This window comes from Maniola hyperantus, chromosome 9 (assembly GCF_902806685.2).
Source record: "Maniola hyperantus chromosome 9, iAphHyp1.2, whole genome shotgun sequence".
NCBI classification, from domain to species: Eukaryota; Metazoa; Arthropoda; class Insecta; order Lepidoptera; family Nymphalidae; genus Maniola; species Maniola hyperantus.
The window spans coordinates 7,093,806-7,110,239 of NC_048544.1; the positions used below are offsets into that span (position 1 = coordinate 7,093,806).

General features: G+C 39.7%; 3 protein-coding genes across 3 annotated transcripts in view; 1 reads left to right on the forward strand and 2 right to left on the reverse strand.

Moving 5' to 3' along the window:
• Nucleotides 1-2,668, reverse strand: part of LOC117984968 (bicaudal D-related protein homolog) — a 79,055-nt gene extending 76,387 nt beyond the window's left edge. Inside the window, exon 1 of the mRNA XM_034971644.2 lies at nucleotides 2,099-2,668. Coding sequence (XP_034827535.1) covers nucleotides 2,099-2,524 — 426 coding nt within the window. The 5' untranslated portion in view covers nucleotides 2,525-2,668. The remainder of the gene's footprint in view (nucleotides 1-2,098) is intronic.
• Nucleotides 2,669-5,322: 2,654 nt separating this feature from the next.
• Nucleotides 5,323-15,969, forward strand: LOC117985217 (coiled-coil domain-containing protein 63-like). Its single transcript, XM_034971909.2, is given in 11 exon segments — nucleotides 5,323-5,535; nucleotides 6,231-6,353; nucleotides 7,847-8,041; nucleotides 8,500-8,639; nucleotides 10,780-10,954; nucleotides 11,509-11,688; nucleotides 12,135-12,285; nucleotides 12,879-13,050; nucleotides 14,643-14,781; nucleotides 15,044-15,101; nucleotides 15,104-15,969. Coding segments are annotated over 11 exon segments (1,506 nt in total). The 5' UTR covers nucleotides 5,323-5,463; the 3' UTR covers nucleotides 15,205-15,969.
• Sse (extra spindle pole bodies like 1, separase) overlaps nucleotides 15,707-16,434 on the reverse strand; it is a 29,920-nt gene continuing 29,192 nt past the window's right edge. Inside the window, exon 14 of the mRNA XM_034971910.2 lies at nucleotides 15,707-16,088. Coding sequence (XP_034827801.2) covers nucleotides 16,034-16,088 — 55 coding nt within the window. The 3' untranslated portion in view covers nucleotides 15,707-16,033. The remainder of the gene's footprint in view (nucleotides 16,089-16,434) is intronic.

Consider the following 16,434-nt stretch of genomic DNA (forward strand, 5'->3'; position numbering starts at 1 on the left):
AACGTTTATCATGAAGACGGCAGCGCGCGATTTCGCTGCCTTTAAACCTCTGAGTCTTGGCCTTCTCGGTGTTTCATTTTCGGTAAACCAATTTCAACCGTATTTCAACGATAACGTTCGTAATGTATACGTATAGTACCTATATTTGTTTACATTTAAGTGGTTATCAAAAAGGCTTAGCTCTCTTTCTCTCTCTTAGCAACTCCACTTGATTTCTTGATCTTTAAGCTAACTTTGTATTGGAAGAAAAGCTGTAGTTTGGAGGCTTGGATGACATGACGCAACATGTCCTACAAGGCTCCTAAAAGTTGTAACACGGGGAATTGATGGTACACACTGTGAGCCGCGCGTAGGGCCGTAGGACGTTTGATTCATAATACAGCTTCTTGTGTTCTAAAGATTGTGCTTTCAGACTCAGGGTGAGATTTATAGAACACACTCTGACTTTGCTTAGACTTATGACAGAGTTAAAACGAGACAGAGCTATATCTCTCACATAAGTCTGTTTCGTTTTAACTCAATCTTAAGTCTGAGCAAAGTCAAAGTGTGCTCTATAGATTTCAGCCTCAGAGTCACGTTCTGCAGTCATCGCGCATCGTTGCTGTCGACCTGTGATTTTAGATGGTCCAGGTTTTTGGATCTCTGATTCCTCAATCAAGAGTTACGTTAGTCTACCTATTCGTATCTTCTGTACCACAGGCGTCATCAAAATAATATTACAGTCCATATTGTTTCGGTTTACGTTTTATCAGTGTTGTTGTACGTGGTCTATTTGTGAAATAAAACTCTTATCAGCTTATCGGGAAAAGCATTTATGGTTACCTACAGTTTATGTGGAAAACGTTATTTCAAGTGCATGATTCATTTTTGTATCTTGAATAATCAACTTTTCATTAAAAAGTATTGATGTTATTTTAATCAATATTTTGTGGTCTGTTCTTTTATCTTTAATTGAAACTGGAAGATGATTTGAATTCTCTTCAAGAAGACTCAGTTAATTGGTTTAATTCACGGGAAGACTCATAATACCTATTAAAAAGATTCGAATATGTGCTATTGGAAGACTAGTTAGTTTGTTAAATTGGCTCTATGAAGATTTTTTTAAACTCCACTCATTGTCTATTAAGAACTGAATGCGGGCTAGATTTCCATTGAAATTGTACCTATCTGCCCCTTGGAAAGTTTTAACGAAACTAAGTCAACGATGGTGCCCTGTTTGATCCTTTAGTTCGAATTGCCGCTTTACATAAACATGAAAGCCCTCAGGCCACCGGATTTGGTATTTATAGTCAGTAGTCTCTTTTAACCAGAATTCTTGGAGATAGGTCCACTTTGAAAACATTTAGTCTGGACTAAGAAAATAACCGAAGAAATAGCAGGTATTATGGTTTATAATGGAACAATGTAGTGTTAACAACCCTGGTGACATTCCAAGATATCCGTAAAGTCTTAATTTGTACAGCTATTAGCTGGTGTAAAGCTGAGACTAAAATTAGTCATTTCCAAAAATATACACATTACCCAATTAGTTGAGTTTCCATTCTTATTTGTACCTAACCTTACAGAACTATTATATTAACGTTTGTTTGGAAAATAACTTAAATGACTAACGAATGGGATACACTGCAAGGTAATTTACATGTAGAACTATGAGAAGTCTTTCTGAACCAGTAAAAATAATAGATCAAAAAACTTTCAAATCTATTACAGCTACTTAGAAAGCAATTCTTCTAGTTTCACGGAATCCGCACTTTCCGAATTTATCTGGATAGGCAAGTGTCATCTTTAAGTTCTGGCGGGAAGAATTCGAAAACCCCCGTTTGTTTCCAGATACACTGAAAATAACGACGTAACAGCTATTGTTCTGATGATCCTATAGATGAAATTAATGTAGATTTTTCAAGATCAGCAAGGAAGTAATTAAGTCGGTACCCAAAACTATTCAGTAAGGAAGTAAATAAAACAAAGAAAACCTTACCGGCAGTAAAATTGCAGTTCTCCAGCAGATGTTATTATCGAGACTTGAGAATTGTTTCCTTGTTACCTACTTCTTGAGATGTTTTGAAAACATCATGAAATAATACAGAAAACAACTCACCTCTAATTTCTTGGAGTATTCCTCGGCCAAACGCTCCTGCTCTTTCTTCAACTCCTCGTTTTTCTCGAGCAAAGCTTTTCCCAATTCAGCTGCCAGCAGCAAATCCGATTCCTTCTGTTGGAGTTGTGTCCACACATCATCTGCTCTAGCATCCATCGCTGTATCTCTTGCCACAGCCATGCCTGTAACGTAATCTTCTAAATCTTCGTAAAAGTTTTCATCCGACAAACTCAAAAGTGGCGGCGGTTTTCTATTACCACTCCTACTGCGGGTTCTTCTGTGCTTTATTGCCTTAGTACTACCGTTCCCGACAAATTCAGTATGTTCAGTTATAAAATTAGGCGCTCGGTCCGGAGGTTCTGTATCAGTGTAATTGGGGTTTTTTCTACTACTTCTACTAATATTTGCACTAAATTCACCAGCCATTTAATTTTAACTATATCACCGAACAAAGCAAGTTAACTCTGCACTATTTTTGTGTAGTTGTTCTTTTTAAACAGCTTCTCGAATGCCTGCTGTATTTTCACGGGCTTAGGTAGCTTGATTTGCTTAAAAATGTTCGTTGGAATGTCGAAATCCTTTTTTAATGCCATTATAATATTTTTATGAGATCACAAGCGAAACATTTCCGTGTCACTGGCACTGCACAAGCACGAAACACGTTATTGTTAGGTCGGTACACTCGCGGGCGAAGCACTGATGTTGCCTCGACGACGGCTCGGACACAACAAAGCGGCATAAAGCCTCCAAGGTAGATGGATGGAGATTCGAGCCCGATGTATCATAGATTATTTTGATAAAAGGTGCAACAGGTTTAACCGTGAATTTAGAACTTTCTGGTACTGAATGAAGTTATAAGTCAGCGCCCCAACTTTAACAGGCTTGCCGAATTCTCGGTATGATTTAATGACAAGCTGATGCCCGCGACTTCATCCGCGTGGATTTAGGTTTTTAAAACTTGCGTGCGAACTTTTCGATTTTCTGGGATAAAAAGTAGCCTATGTTATTCTCCGTCCTTCCATCTATCTCTGTGCCAAAAATCAAGTCATTGGTTGCTTAGTTAGGGCGTGAAGAAAGGACAAACAAACACACCTTCGCATTTATAATATTGGTATAGAGTAGAGTAGGATAAAAATATAGCTATACCTATGTAATAGCGAATTTATGATAGGTAGTTAGGTACATTGGAGTTTTAAGAATGTTCATAGTGACTTGATTTTAACGGATTTACCTACCTATATTGTTTTGTATATTTACTTATGCTCTAAAATCTAAATTATTGGTAGGCACTTAACGAGACAAATCTTACATTTTTCAGTAGGTAATCAAAAATAGTAGGTAAATACCTACTGTGTAAGAGCATATTACACTGGTCAATAAAACAACAATTTCGTAAGCCCATAAAATGAGTTAAACTGATTTTAAATGAGTATTAAAAAAACATTCATAGTGGTAGTTATTTCTGGTCATGACTTTTGTTATCATATAATTTTATTTTCTAAAAGTGCTTTACTCTTAGAGTTAACTTTTACTAGGCATTTAAAGCAAATAAATAAAACGAGTTATCTTTGATAGCAAACAACACGTGTGTCAAACTGAAATAGCAACAACAGGTAAGCGTTAATCTCAAACGTTGAACAGAGACAGAGACAACATCAAGGTAATAAAGAGAGTGGCCGGTCAGTCCATATTGGTGCAAGATTTTTATTTTAAATTTTTATTGGATTTTATAGGAAGTGATCTCACAGCGATTCTATAAAAATAAATTTAAAATAATGTGGCAAAAAGCGGACCTTGACTTGCCTGCTTCAAATTTACTAAATCGCTATTGGAAACAAAGGTTTAAATTCGTAATTAGCAATTTCGCAACTTTTCAGTGATTTTCTATTTTTTTGCATGCATTTAGTTAACAAAAACTACACTAAAGCCTTTAGTGACAAACGTTATGAAAAAAAAATATTCGCGAGATACCTACTTAAAGGTAGACAACCCAAAAACCTTATTTTCAGGTACAGACACTATTGTCCGACGGCTGACGATGAGAGTAGGTACCTACGTGTAGTAAGGATAGTTTTGTCGCTCTGCTATGAGCGAGCGTGCGAGTGCGTCGGGCGATTACTCGCCCCGATCGCTCGGCTATAGGCGCCGAGATATAGGTATACCTACATAGTCCGCGACTGGTCGAGATTGCAATAGGGGTACGAGGCGGAGGAACGTCCCGCACACCCGCACGTCACCCGCACTTGCGTTAGCGCGAGGGCTGTGCGGGTGTGTGGGGCGTTCCCACCCCGATTGCCATCTCAACCTGTCGCATATGCAAACTGTGCGAGTGTTTTGATGATCAGATCCGTTCTCTGGTTTTGACCGCCAAGAGAGCGTCGCTGAGCGAGTTTTTTTCTTTGATAGCTCCTAAGTCCTATCCCCGCGACAATCTAGTAAAGAGAGAGTTCTTAGTACGTATTAATATACTTGTTTATGTATTTTATTGACACAGAATCATACATCGATTGCACGTTTCTTGAGCGACAAAATATTTTCGCTTCAAATACGACTCTCAGCCATAGGAATCATGGAATCGTTATCCATTCTATGATGATTCTATGATTAATAGCTCTTAAAAAATATACCTACCTACATAGTTACATTGCTCCTAATTACTAACTTATTGGTAGGTCGATCTAGGATTTTGTCTCATTTTTTTCTTCTTTAATTTCGAAATTATATAAAATAAAAAAGTAAGTAGGTACCTACTTAGTAAGCGTCTAAGATGAACATAAAAAGAGTTTTAAGTTCAACTAAGTTGCTAAGTTACTTTATCGATCTATCACCAACGACCTAGTACTTGTCTACATTTATAAAAGGAAAAGGTGACTGACTGGCTGACTGACTGACTGACTGATCTATCAACGCACAGCCCAAACTACTGGACGGATCGGTCTGAAATTTGGCATGCAGATAGCTATTATAACGTAGACATCCGCTAAGAAAGGATTTCTCAAAATTCAACCCCTAAAGGGATGAAATAGGGGTTTGAAATTTCTGTAGTCCACGCGGACGAAGTCGCGGGCATAAGCTAGTTAGTATATATATCGTATTTTTCTGGACAAAACGATAATAAACCAAACTTTCTCATAGGTCTGATTTGCTTGACCTGCTATCTGCAGTGATATTACTAAAACTAATGTTGGATCAATGTTTACGTAGAGATGACACAAAGTTATGTTAGCGTTACTAAGGAATTTGTTATTTTGTCGTATACTCCGAACTCTACTACCGTTTATCGATTCACGATTGAAACACACGATTTTTAAGGCAAACCTTAGTTAGGTGTAACTTGGAAAATTAAGTGACAAAAATAATCAAAAATGACTACTCCGAACGATGATATGGAAATGGAGAAAATTGCAGAGGATGAACTGTCTAAGTTACAACGACAGGTAAGACTAAAACAGATTTTACTTCGGCTTTATTTTAATGTAAAGAAGCCTTTAATTTAACTCAGGTGTCCCTCCCCTCTGTAACCTAAGTACATTGATGTCACATAGGAATTTCTGGGAAACTTTCTTAGTGGGTGTATAAAGAAAAATTTTCATGCAAAATCTTAAGTTTCTGAGGTTCGAGGTAGAATAGGAGATAAAACACTTTTATATATGTACATTAATAGGCTTTTAATTAACTGTTCACTTAATTTAATAATTTACTAGCAAACACAATCGACGTCTATATTACTTTACTCTATGCAATAGACTATCCGCTTTTCTAAGCGTCACCAGAGACCAGAGAGTCTAGACTCTAGAGTCACCGAGTCACCGGTCACATCACCACATAGTGAAGTGCGACAAAGGCGACAATGCTCTTTTAGCGCGTGGCTAAAATTGGAACTAACTCCGCCATCTTGTGATGTTGTGAAGTGTCACGCTGATAGCTAGGTACCCAGTAGAGCAATCCCATAGAGATTATTCATCCAAGAGCAATCCACACTCACAGAGTAGAACAAACACCAAGGGTTTCCCGCGTAATAGTAGGTACATATATGTTGATTGTCAGCCAGTCAGTTTCACATGATATGGTCATCCACACTGCAGTTGTTCCACACCCCTATTTTAGGTAAATTGTGCATACTTATTTACAGTTTCGTGTAATGGAAATTGACCGTGCTAACGTGACGAGCAGCGTGCAGCCTACCCTCAGGGTTCAGGCCAACATCATCCGCTCCCTGTCCGCTGAGTTGGACAACATCATGACTGAATTGAGGGTAAGCATTAGAACAAATCCCACGCAGGGCCAGGTTACTAAATTTTTACGTCAAAACTACTATTCGTTTCGTAGGTACGATAAAAAGGTAAAGGTGGTATCAGAAAGATTTAACGTTACATTTTTATCGTTCCTTTGAACGATAAATGCGCGTCAAGCAAAGATGCTACTATGAACTAACACAGGATCGTTAGATAGGTCATCAGGTATGGTAGGCATTCAGGATGGTAGGATATAGTCACCGGTATAGTATTGTTACTTTTACCGGTATAAATAATGGTGTGTAAGTAAGGGTATGGTTTTCATAGATAAAAGAAGGATGTTTTAGCGTTTAAACTATCGTGAGTGATTTCCATTATATATAATATCTGTCCCGGCTTTACTCACGTGTTTAGTCGACGTTAGCCCGACTAGTTTCGAAGTTAGTGAGTAAAGCCGGGACAGATATTATAGGTATATGTAAGTATAAAAGAAGGATGGTTTTTGATATCGTTACTTTTTAAGTTACATTACGATACTTTGATAACGCTCTCAGAGTAAGTCGCTACCACAGATTAGAGAAGTAATTTATCTATGGTCGCTACTGTAATTCTGTCCCGGATCGCGCGGCGGCACATCGCGCGGCGGCACATCCTGCGCAACATTTCGTAGCTTATTCACCCTCTGCGCAGGTTCAAGTTCAGAATTCTTATTCCCTGATACCAGTTGCACTGTACTGGGAGCAGACAGAAGATTACTTTATTTTAGTTTATGTTTATAAGTACCAACTTAAAATAGTACAAGTGTTATTAATCTTAAGTCTTGTTGATTGATTTCCGCAAGTTTGTATCCAGAAAATGTAAATTCTAGCTGCGTATCGAAAGCGTGCAAAATTACTCGACGTTTCTATCCGGTAAGCAATCAGTGGATGTCCGATTCGATATGGAGATGATACTGCCATACCTACTTATTTAATTCTAAACGATTCCCGCGACTTCATCCGCGTGGATTTAGATTTTTAAAAATCCCGTGGATACTCTTCGATTTTCCGGCATGAAATGTGCCTATGGTATGCCTTCCCCGGGATGCAAGCTATCTCTGTACCAAATTTCATCAAAATCGGTTAAAGTGTTTGGCCGTGGAAAGCTAGCAGACAGACAGACACACTTTCGCATTTATAATATTAATATGGACATGGGTAATATTAGTATGGATTGAGACTTGAAGTAAAATACTTCATAAGTAGATCAGTGCATCTTCAGATAGGTATAATCAAATTAACGTGCGCAAGGATTTCTGTTTTTCTTATTGGAATATTTATTTTTTCTCGACTCCGTGTGAGGAATTTTGATGACTAACTTAATTAGTGGCCGTTTTTGTCCTATGAGCGCACAAACATCATAAAGTAGATAGGTACCTAAAAAATATCTAATTTTGCCTTTGTTTGTATAATTTCATTAGCAAGAAGTCCTAAAATAACAAGAATCTAAGTATTTGAAATTACAATTTTTTTAGTTAACGAAAAGCACGTCGAATCTTCTCGAAAATGCAAAAACGCGTCAAAAACTGATAGCGCTGCTGAAGGAGCACGAGACATGCTCCGCCGATGTGAAGGAGCATCGCGCGACGATCAACGAACTGAACTTCCTCCTGAAGCAAGTGCAGAAAGAGATCAAGGGTCTGAAAGCTAAAGGAGTTGGCTTTGAAAAGGTAACTTTGGCAACCAGAAGAAAAGAATAATAATATCCTCCCGACCGGATTTTGGCCACGGGCGGCTAAATCTCCATGGAGATAGTATACCTACTGCACAAGTATGTGTGCGCAAACACGTTGCACTCCTTATTCCCTCACTTTCATAACCCGGTGGGACGGAAATCCGATTGCACCGGGGAGAGCACGGGGGTGAAAAACCGCCAACTCCCTAACTCCGGGCTAGTAGGTAGGTATCGAGAATTTCTTAACAGAAAAATCTAATACCTAACAATTTTTTTGGCCCGACCCGGGATTCGAACCGAGGATCTTTTGCCAAGAACTATCTTTGTTCATCTTTTGTTCATTTCACATTGATTAAGGATGGCAATGAATATCCAACAATCTAGAAAGTGTTTTTGAGTAGTAGACCATATTAATATTTAATTTGATGCAAATTCTGGAGGTGTTTTTTGCAGGACTATGCTTGCACTTTGACTAATCAAACGATCATCAGCCAGTTAGAAAACCGCCTCAACACGGCAATGAAAAAGTTCAACACGGTAAATAGCGACAACTACGCTATGAGACTTGAGATCGATCGCCTTTTACGTGACCGGTGAGGACAAACTCAAATGTTCTATCTACCTACACGATTTTGTACCTAAGCGACTAAAGTGATTCTAACCTGAGTGATTCATGGCTAATGGCAAACCAATGAGTCTACAGGTTGGGGGAGGCCGCGGGCTTGTCCCAAAGATGCATCATCATCAACCCGCTATATAAAAAATCACGTCATTTTATTACTACAGTCCAAGACCCTATTGAAGTCCCGCGCATTGCTGAAGCGAGGTTGTTCTCAAAGGTGAGTGAAGTCTGCCAATCCAATTCGCATTTGGTTAGCATGGTGGACTATGACCAAAAGTTAGGCTCTCCTCTTAGAATGAGAAGGGTTTAGGTCCTAAACCCTTCCCATCCTAAGAGGAGACCCATCCTTAGTAGTTCTGAGTTCAGGATAGGCGATGGGTTCAGATGATGATGATGATGATGATGATGATTAAAATAATGAACCTATGTGCCGAAGGGTACCTAGGGCACAAACAAATATATTTTTGAGGAGTTACATACCTAGTCTTTAGAGGCCAACTATATTATGTATTTAAGCTAGGTAGGTGTTGATATCTAGGATTTTAAGCCTCAACTAATGCGATAATCGCATTTCCCGCTACGATAGCCCGATATGGTTTCCGTGTACCTATTAACTATTAACTAATAAACAAAAAACACTTGCTATTTTTTTTTCTTAATACCTACGCTACGTGCTTTCCGTCTTCATGCTCTTTAAAATGATGACCAGTCAGTCACTCTTGGCAATGCTTGGCAATGTAATGCAGACTGATGCCTTGTTCAGTGCGGACTGAGGACGATAACCTTTACCTTTCCAGACTTTACTTCGTGACCAACATAGGTAGGTACTTGGATACAATAGGCTACTTGACAATTTTTTTAAGTTGGTCTTAAATGGTTAATATTTGTCCTATTATATCAAAAAAATTAACACTATATTTTTTTGCGCCCTAAAAACCGTAAAACTTTAATTTAAAAAAATATTTTTCTTAGACAGGTGAAAACACTGTCGGCCATGTTTGGCCGATAGATTATCTGTGCTCTGACGTCATGCATTTGTAAACAACAGTAACCAGGGTTATACTGTTGTTTACAAATGCATGACGTCAGAGCACAGATAATCTATCGGCCAAACATGGCCGACAGTGTTTTCACCTGTCTAAGAAAAATATTTTTTTAAATTAAAGTTTTACGGTTTTTAGGGCGCAAAAAAATATAGTGTTAATTTTTTTGATATAATAGGACAAATATTAACCATTTAAGACCAACTTAAAAAAATTGTCAAGTAGCCTATTGTATCCAAGTACCTACCTACAGTCTACACTACATGTAGACTACATGTTTTCTAAAGTTCAATGAAAAAATGAACCCAATTTTTTAAAATACAACAACATGCACCATGCCATATGCACCACCTGCCCTTTCATTAAAAAATAATATGCAGGAATATAGCAAGCCCTTGCACTTATGGAAGGACTTTTCAATTAGTTATGCATTGCTTTACATAATATTTTCTCTGTCTCTCTACATGTCTACATTATTTTTCAGTCTACATTTAAGGTTGCTCCGATGTCGGAGTGAAACGTACATTGAGTGTTAGAAGTTTTGTGTAGTGTTGTGGTGGTGGTGCGTGTGGCTTGCTTGCTTGCTTTCTTGCGTGTTCTATCGCCTCTATAATGGGGAATGCTCTGAAGAGTTGTTTGATCTCATTCCACTCTCCTTTTTCTACAACCGCAACGCACTCCACCGCAATTTCACCCTTACCACCTGGGTGTTTGGTGCACTTCGACTGTGAAAACTGTGGAATCAACTCCCTTCGGCGGTGTTCCCATTATATTACAAGTTATTCAAGGGGTGGACCAACAAATTCCTGAAAGGCCGGCAACGCATTGGTGGTTCCTCTGGTACTGCAAATGTTCATGGGCGGCGGATCACTTAACATCAGGTGACCATCAGCCTAGTTGTCTAGCCAGGTGTCTAGTTGCATGTTGTACCATACAGATGTGTCTGTATTGGCTGAAGCGAATTAAGCTTATTGTTACTTGCGATATGATTCATAGAATTCATGGACTTCCGCAAAGTAACGCCCGCTTCTATTTAACTTTTTTATAATGTTCATAATCACCTTCCAGTCAATTCTTCAATACGATGTGGAAGGGTCAAATTAAGCGGTTGATGGAAGGTAAGGGTCAGATCCTGGAACTAGTGGAGCAAGCCATCACCACGTACGACCAGCGCGAAGAGTGGTGCTCCAAGCTCGATGCTTTGAAAGAGAAAGCTTCTATGGACTATAGGAAACATTGTTTGGTAAGGAAAATGATGACGATGTAATTTAAAATCAGTAGAAAAGTAGAAATAAAGATCCGTTCCAATTATACGTACCTAATCTTTAAATTTTTGAAACAGCAGGCACAACTTTTAAAAATCTTATTTGAAGCAATGCATTTCTTGTCTATGGATAGACGACTGGTTCCATACACGTCACGGTCACGTTTTCTGTTTAGTGGTTCCTACTACTTCCTAATCATAACTCATAATATCGTTTTACGAGGACTTTGTAATTTGTTTATCTTTCATGACGTAGGTACGTACAGTACGCGACAGGTTGAGATAACAATCGGGGAGGTAACGTCCCGCGCACCCGCTCAGCCCCCGCGCTAACCCAGTGCGGGCGAGTGCGGGTGTGCGAAGCGACCCCCGCTTCATACCCCGATTGCCATCTCGACCTGTCGCGGACTATACGTACCGTACACTTATCATTAATTTTCAGTCAAGGTCTCTTTTAGAGAATTCCATTCTCACAATCACTCCACTTCCCTATTTATTTAAACATTCCTTTAAAGATTTCCTAAAACTTGCAGGAAGTGCGGGAGCTCCAACGCCAGCTGGACCACAGCATGAAGCTGGAAGAGTTCCTTCGCACCAAGGGCACGGTGCGCCTCACCGCCGCCGACGCCAAGGCCGAGGCCAAGAAGCTGGAGCAGCAGGAGCAGGACATACGCGCTTACAACAACTACATCAATATACTGGATGCCATCAGGGTATACCTTTCATCATCAACTACACTAGGTACCTACTGAGCACGGGCCTCCTTTCAGAATGAGAAGGGTTTATGCATACTCCACCACGCTGGACAAGTGCAGATTGGTACATTTGAGAACATTATGGAGAAACGTATTCAGTGTAGGTGTTGTATAAACGTATAGTACGCGACAGGTCGAGATAACAATCGCCACAACCCCCCCCCCCCCCCTCATGCCCGATTGGCATCTCAACCTGTCGCGGACTATACCTAACAATTGTGGCAGTGTACTCGCACTATATTAGTCAAAATTCCACGGAAACGTACGAAGCGATTTGCCTCCTCGTTTCTAATTCGGAATCAGTTTTCCCCTCCACTCTTAATATAGATACCTTCAAGTCAAGAGTGAATAGGCATCTTATAGCAAAGCGCGCTCCATCTTAGGCTGATTTTCTACATTTCCAGGAGTATACAGGTGAAGACGATGTGGACAAGCTGATCCAGGAGTTCACGCGGCGTGAAGAGGAAAACTACGCGCTCTTCAACTACATCAACGAGGTCAACACTGAGCTCAAGCACTTGAGCGACAACGTGAAGATGCTGCAGACTAGTATCCGTAAGACCTACCTACTATATATCCCCAATTCTCTTCTTCATCTATAGTCTAAATATATAAAAGGAAAAGGTGACTGACTGATCTATAAACGCACAGCTCACTACTGGACGGATCGGGCTTAAATTTGGCATGCAGATAGTTATGATGATGTAGGCATCTGCTAAGAAAAGATTTTCGAAAATTCAACCAATAAGGGGGTGAAATAGGGGTTTGAAATTTGCGTAGTCCACGCGGACGAAGTCACGAGCATAAACTAGTCCATCAATAAAACACTTTCATAATAAATGTTACCTATAGTCCAAAACCGGCGCTCCGCGAGTTACTTGAGCGATCCAATCATGAATGCCCTTAGTCAAACCTTCGGCTTTGAAATAACGAATTTTTGGTCAATACGAATACCTTTTTAACCGACTTCCAAAATGGAGCTGGTTCTCAATTCAGCCCGTTTTTTGTATCTTCATGTACCTGTTTACTGGCAGGTCATAATGAAAAATATGCATTGAGCTATTACAACTGGGTAAGCAGTGCATATATGCCTCTATGACCTGCACGCCACTGTGTACACCGATTTTTTTACCTACGTGTATTTTCAGAGGATGAGCACGCGAAACATCAAGCGAAGTTATACAAACAGCAAGACAGCATCGAGACGCTCAAAGCGACGTTGGAAGAACGTTGTACAGCAAATGATAATCTTCGAGAAGCATACGACAAGACCAACCAAGTGTTAGATAGACTTTTGCACGAAGTGCAGACTTTAGCGCTGTTAGTATTGTTTATAATACTAGCTACTATAGTCAAATCAGTAACTTTTTATCAAACGTCAAAACGCGCACTTAGTAGGCATGTATGTGATATTCTATGAAATACTGGAATGTGAGGTCACATCATAACGACGTACCTTTTTTTAGTTTAATCGATAATAATTTAAAATGGTTATTACACTTGAAACTAACAAAGGACGTGGGACGTATTTTGGAAGACCCTCTATTTAATAGGTAATCACTGAGAAATAATTTATTTTTGATGAAGTCAAATACCCAATTGCCAACTTTTCTCTACGTCACCTGCGATCGTGCGATTGCTGGCGTTATTCCTCAACGGTAGAACCTTCCATGTCTCGATAGAAAGCGTGTGCGTGAACCACGTCTTATCAGAGTCGGAGTCCACCAAGGCCGCTGTTTATCGCAGCGCAGCGTCTATACGCGGTGTACATAGATGACATGTCCACACTTCGTGACCATCTGCGTGAGGTTCTAGAGGACGTACTGTCGGCCCTATATGCGGATAACAGTGCGTTCTTCGCGTCGTCCTATCAGATCGTTGCCAACAATAAAATGCAACGCCTGCTGCGACAAACTCAGGTTTTTCTGTATATCACCGCGTCTATACGCGGCGTACTTACACAAATGACATTCCTTACCCTCCGTGACTATCTGCGTAAGGGTGAAGCGCACATTTGGCCCTATATGCGGATGACAGTGCGTTTTTCGCGTCGTCCTATCATCAGATCGTTGCCATCAATAAAATGCAACGCATGCTGCTACAAACTCAAGTTTTCCTGTTTGTCACCGCATCTATACGCGGTATTACCTACTTACCACAAATTACATTCCTACCCCCCCGTGACCATCTGCGTAAGGGTGAAGCGCACATTTGGCCCTATATGCGGATGACAGTGCGTTTTTCGCGTCGTCCTATCATCAGATCGTTGCCATCAATAAAATGCAACGCATGCTGCTACAAACTCAAGTTTTCCTGTTTGTCACCGCGTCTATACGCGGTATTACCTACTTACCACAAATTACATTCCTACCCCCCCGTGACCATCTGCGTAAGGGTAAAGCGCACAGTTGGCCCTATATACGGATGAGTGTGTTTTTCGCGTCGTCCCAGCATTAGATCGTTGCCACCAATAAAATGCAACGCCTGCTACTACAAACTCAAGTTTTCCTGTTTGTCACCGCGTCTATACGCGGTATTACCTACTTACCACAAATTACATTCCTCCCCCCCCCCCGTGACCATCTGCGTAAGGGTGAAGCGCACAGTTGGCCCTATATACGGATGAGTGCGTTTTTCGCGTCGTCGTATCATTAGATCGTTGCCACCAATAAAATGCAACGCCTGCTGCTACAAACTCAAGTTTTCCTGTTTGTCACCGCGTCTATACGCGGTATTACCTACTTACCACAAATTACATTCCTACCCCCCCGTGACCATCTGCGTAAGGGTGAAGCGCACAGTTGGCCCTATATACGGATGAGTGCGTTTTTCGCGTCGTCGTATCATTAGATCGTTGCCACCAATAAAATGCAACGCCTGCTGCTACAAACTCAAGTTTTCCTAATTTTCAGGTCATCAGAATGCGACTCTCTGCCCTTACTGAAATTATTAGGCAAGTCATTGGACATTAATGCGACCAACGCGCGACTGTACATTAAAGGCTTGGAAAAGAAGGTCACCGAAATGGTTGAACTTATTAAATTTGATGAGGTAAGCCTTTTAGGGTATTTATAACGAAACTATAGTCCGCGACAGGTCGAGATGGCAATCGGATATTTTGCCCCTTTAGGGGTTGAACTGTCAAAAATCCTTTCTTAGCGGATGTCTACGTCATAATGCCTATCTGCATGCAAAATTTCAGCCCGATCCGTCTAGTAGTAGTTAGAGCTGTACGTTGATAGATTAGTCGGTCAGTCTGCTTTTCCTTTTATATGTGTATATATGTACTTATAGATTTTATGATTGTTTACAGAGCGTCCAACGTCAGGCCGAGCTCAAGGAGCGCACGCCGCCCGCCACACGTCGCCGCCGCCGCGCGCCGCCCTCCCCGCGCCCGCCCTCGCAACACCAAACCGCCATCATGACACGCTCTTAATTTACAAAGTTGCACTTCTTACGCGCTTCTCCGTATGACGCCGTATTATTTGTTCTTCTAGATCTAAAACTAAGCCAGATATCTATTTCCCTCTGCATTATCCTAAAACAATAAATTTAGTAATCCTTGAAAATTTTCTTTTTTAATCCCAATTTTGAGGCAACTTCGTGTGTAAACAAACCCTGTACGACTACAAAACTGCAATGGGATTAAGTAAACCTTACTTAATGATAATGTCAAATGTCTTTAGTTTACTATAAAATATTAATCAATTTGCCAAAAATTTATGAAATACCAAACGTTGATTCGCGTTGGGTACACATTACTCATCTCGCTCTTAAGTATGTCCGGCCCGTAAATGTTGATTGCCATAGCAAACTTTCACGCTTGACTTGAAGCGACCATGGAGAGCACTCTTAATTATTAAGCTCAGAACTATAATCACATTTGCATAATATAATGAGGGCTCACAAATTCTCACACACACAACTTCTTTAGAGTTAGACACCAGGAGAAAATATTATAAAAAAAACAAAATAATAGGTTTACTGTTTAATTTTATTTTAATAAACAGTTTAAATTCCATTGGGATATTTTTCATTCACACTTTTTGTATAATCAGTCTCATATGTTACCTGAATAAAAAAATTAAAAAAAAGAGACTTCAATACCACAAACACTAAAAATTAAAAACTAATACAATTCAGTACCGAAAATATTAGTTATACAAGAGGTTCATTGAAATCAGTCGCTTTTTTTTAAATTTTTTATATTTCACAATTTTTAGTTGTCATGTAATAAAATATGCTATGCCTGGTTAAAAACCTTTTACCTGTTTACTAAGCTATAACACTGATCGCGAGCAATTTAATCCCATCCACTGAGGAGTTCCATTCTCCATTTCCGAAGATGTTCATCAGATCTGTACCAGATTGAGAGATTTTCTTAACCACTTTTACATTCTTTTTCTTTATTGTAAATTTTTCTTTGGTACAAATAAAAAATAAAAAATGGGACCACGTCTGAAGTATGACCTAGCAAATAAAAAAATAATAATCATCAAATTCGGTTCATAATTGGCGGAGTAATCGCGTAACAAACATACAAAAAACATACTACGCTAAAACACTCTTAAAAGCATCTTCTCATTATTGCATTTCCAATGAAACCGTAGAAACATTTTGTGTTTTATATATTAAGATTTATAATGGGCACTGCCAAAGTAGTCATAATCGCACCTGACGGAAGATCTACAGATGTCTATACAA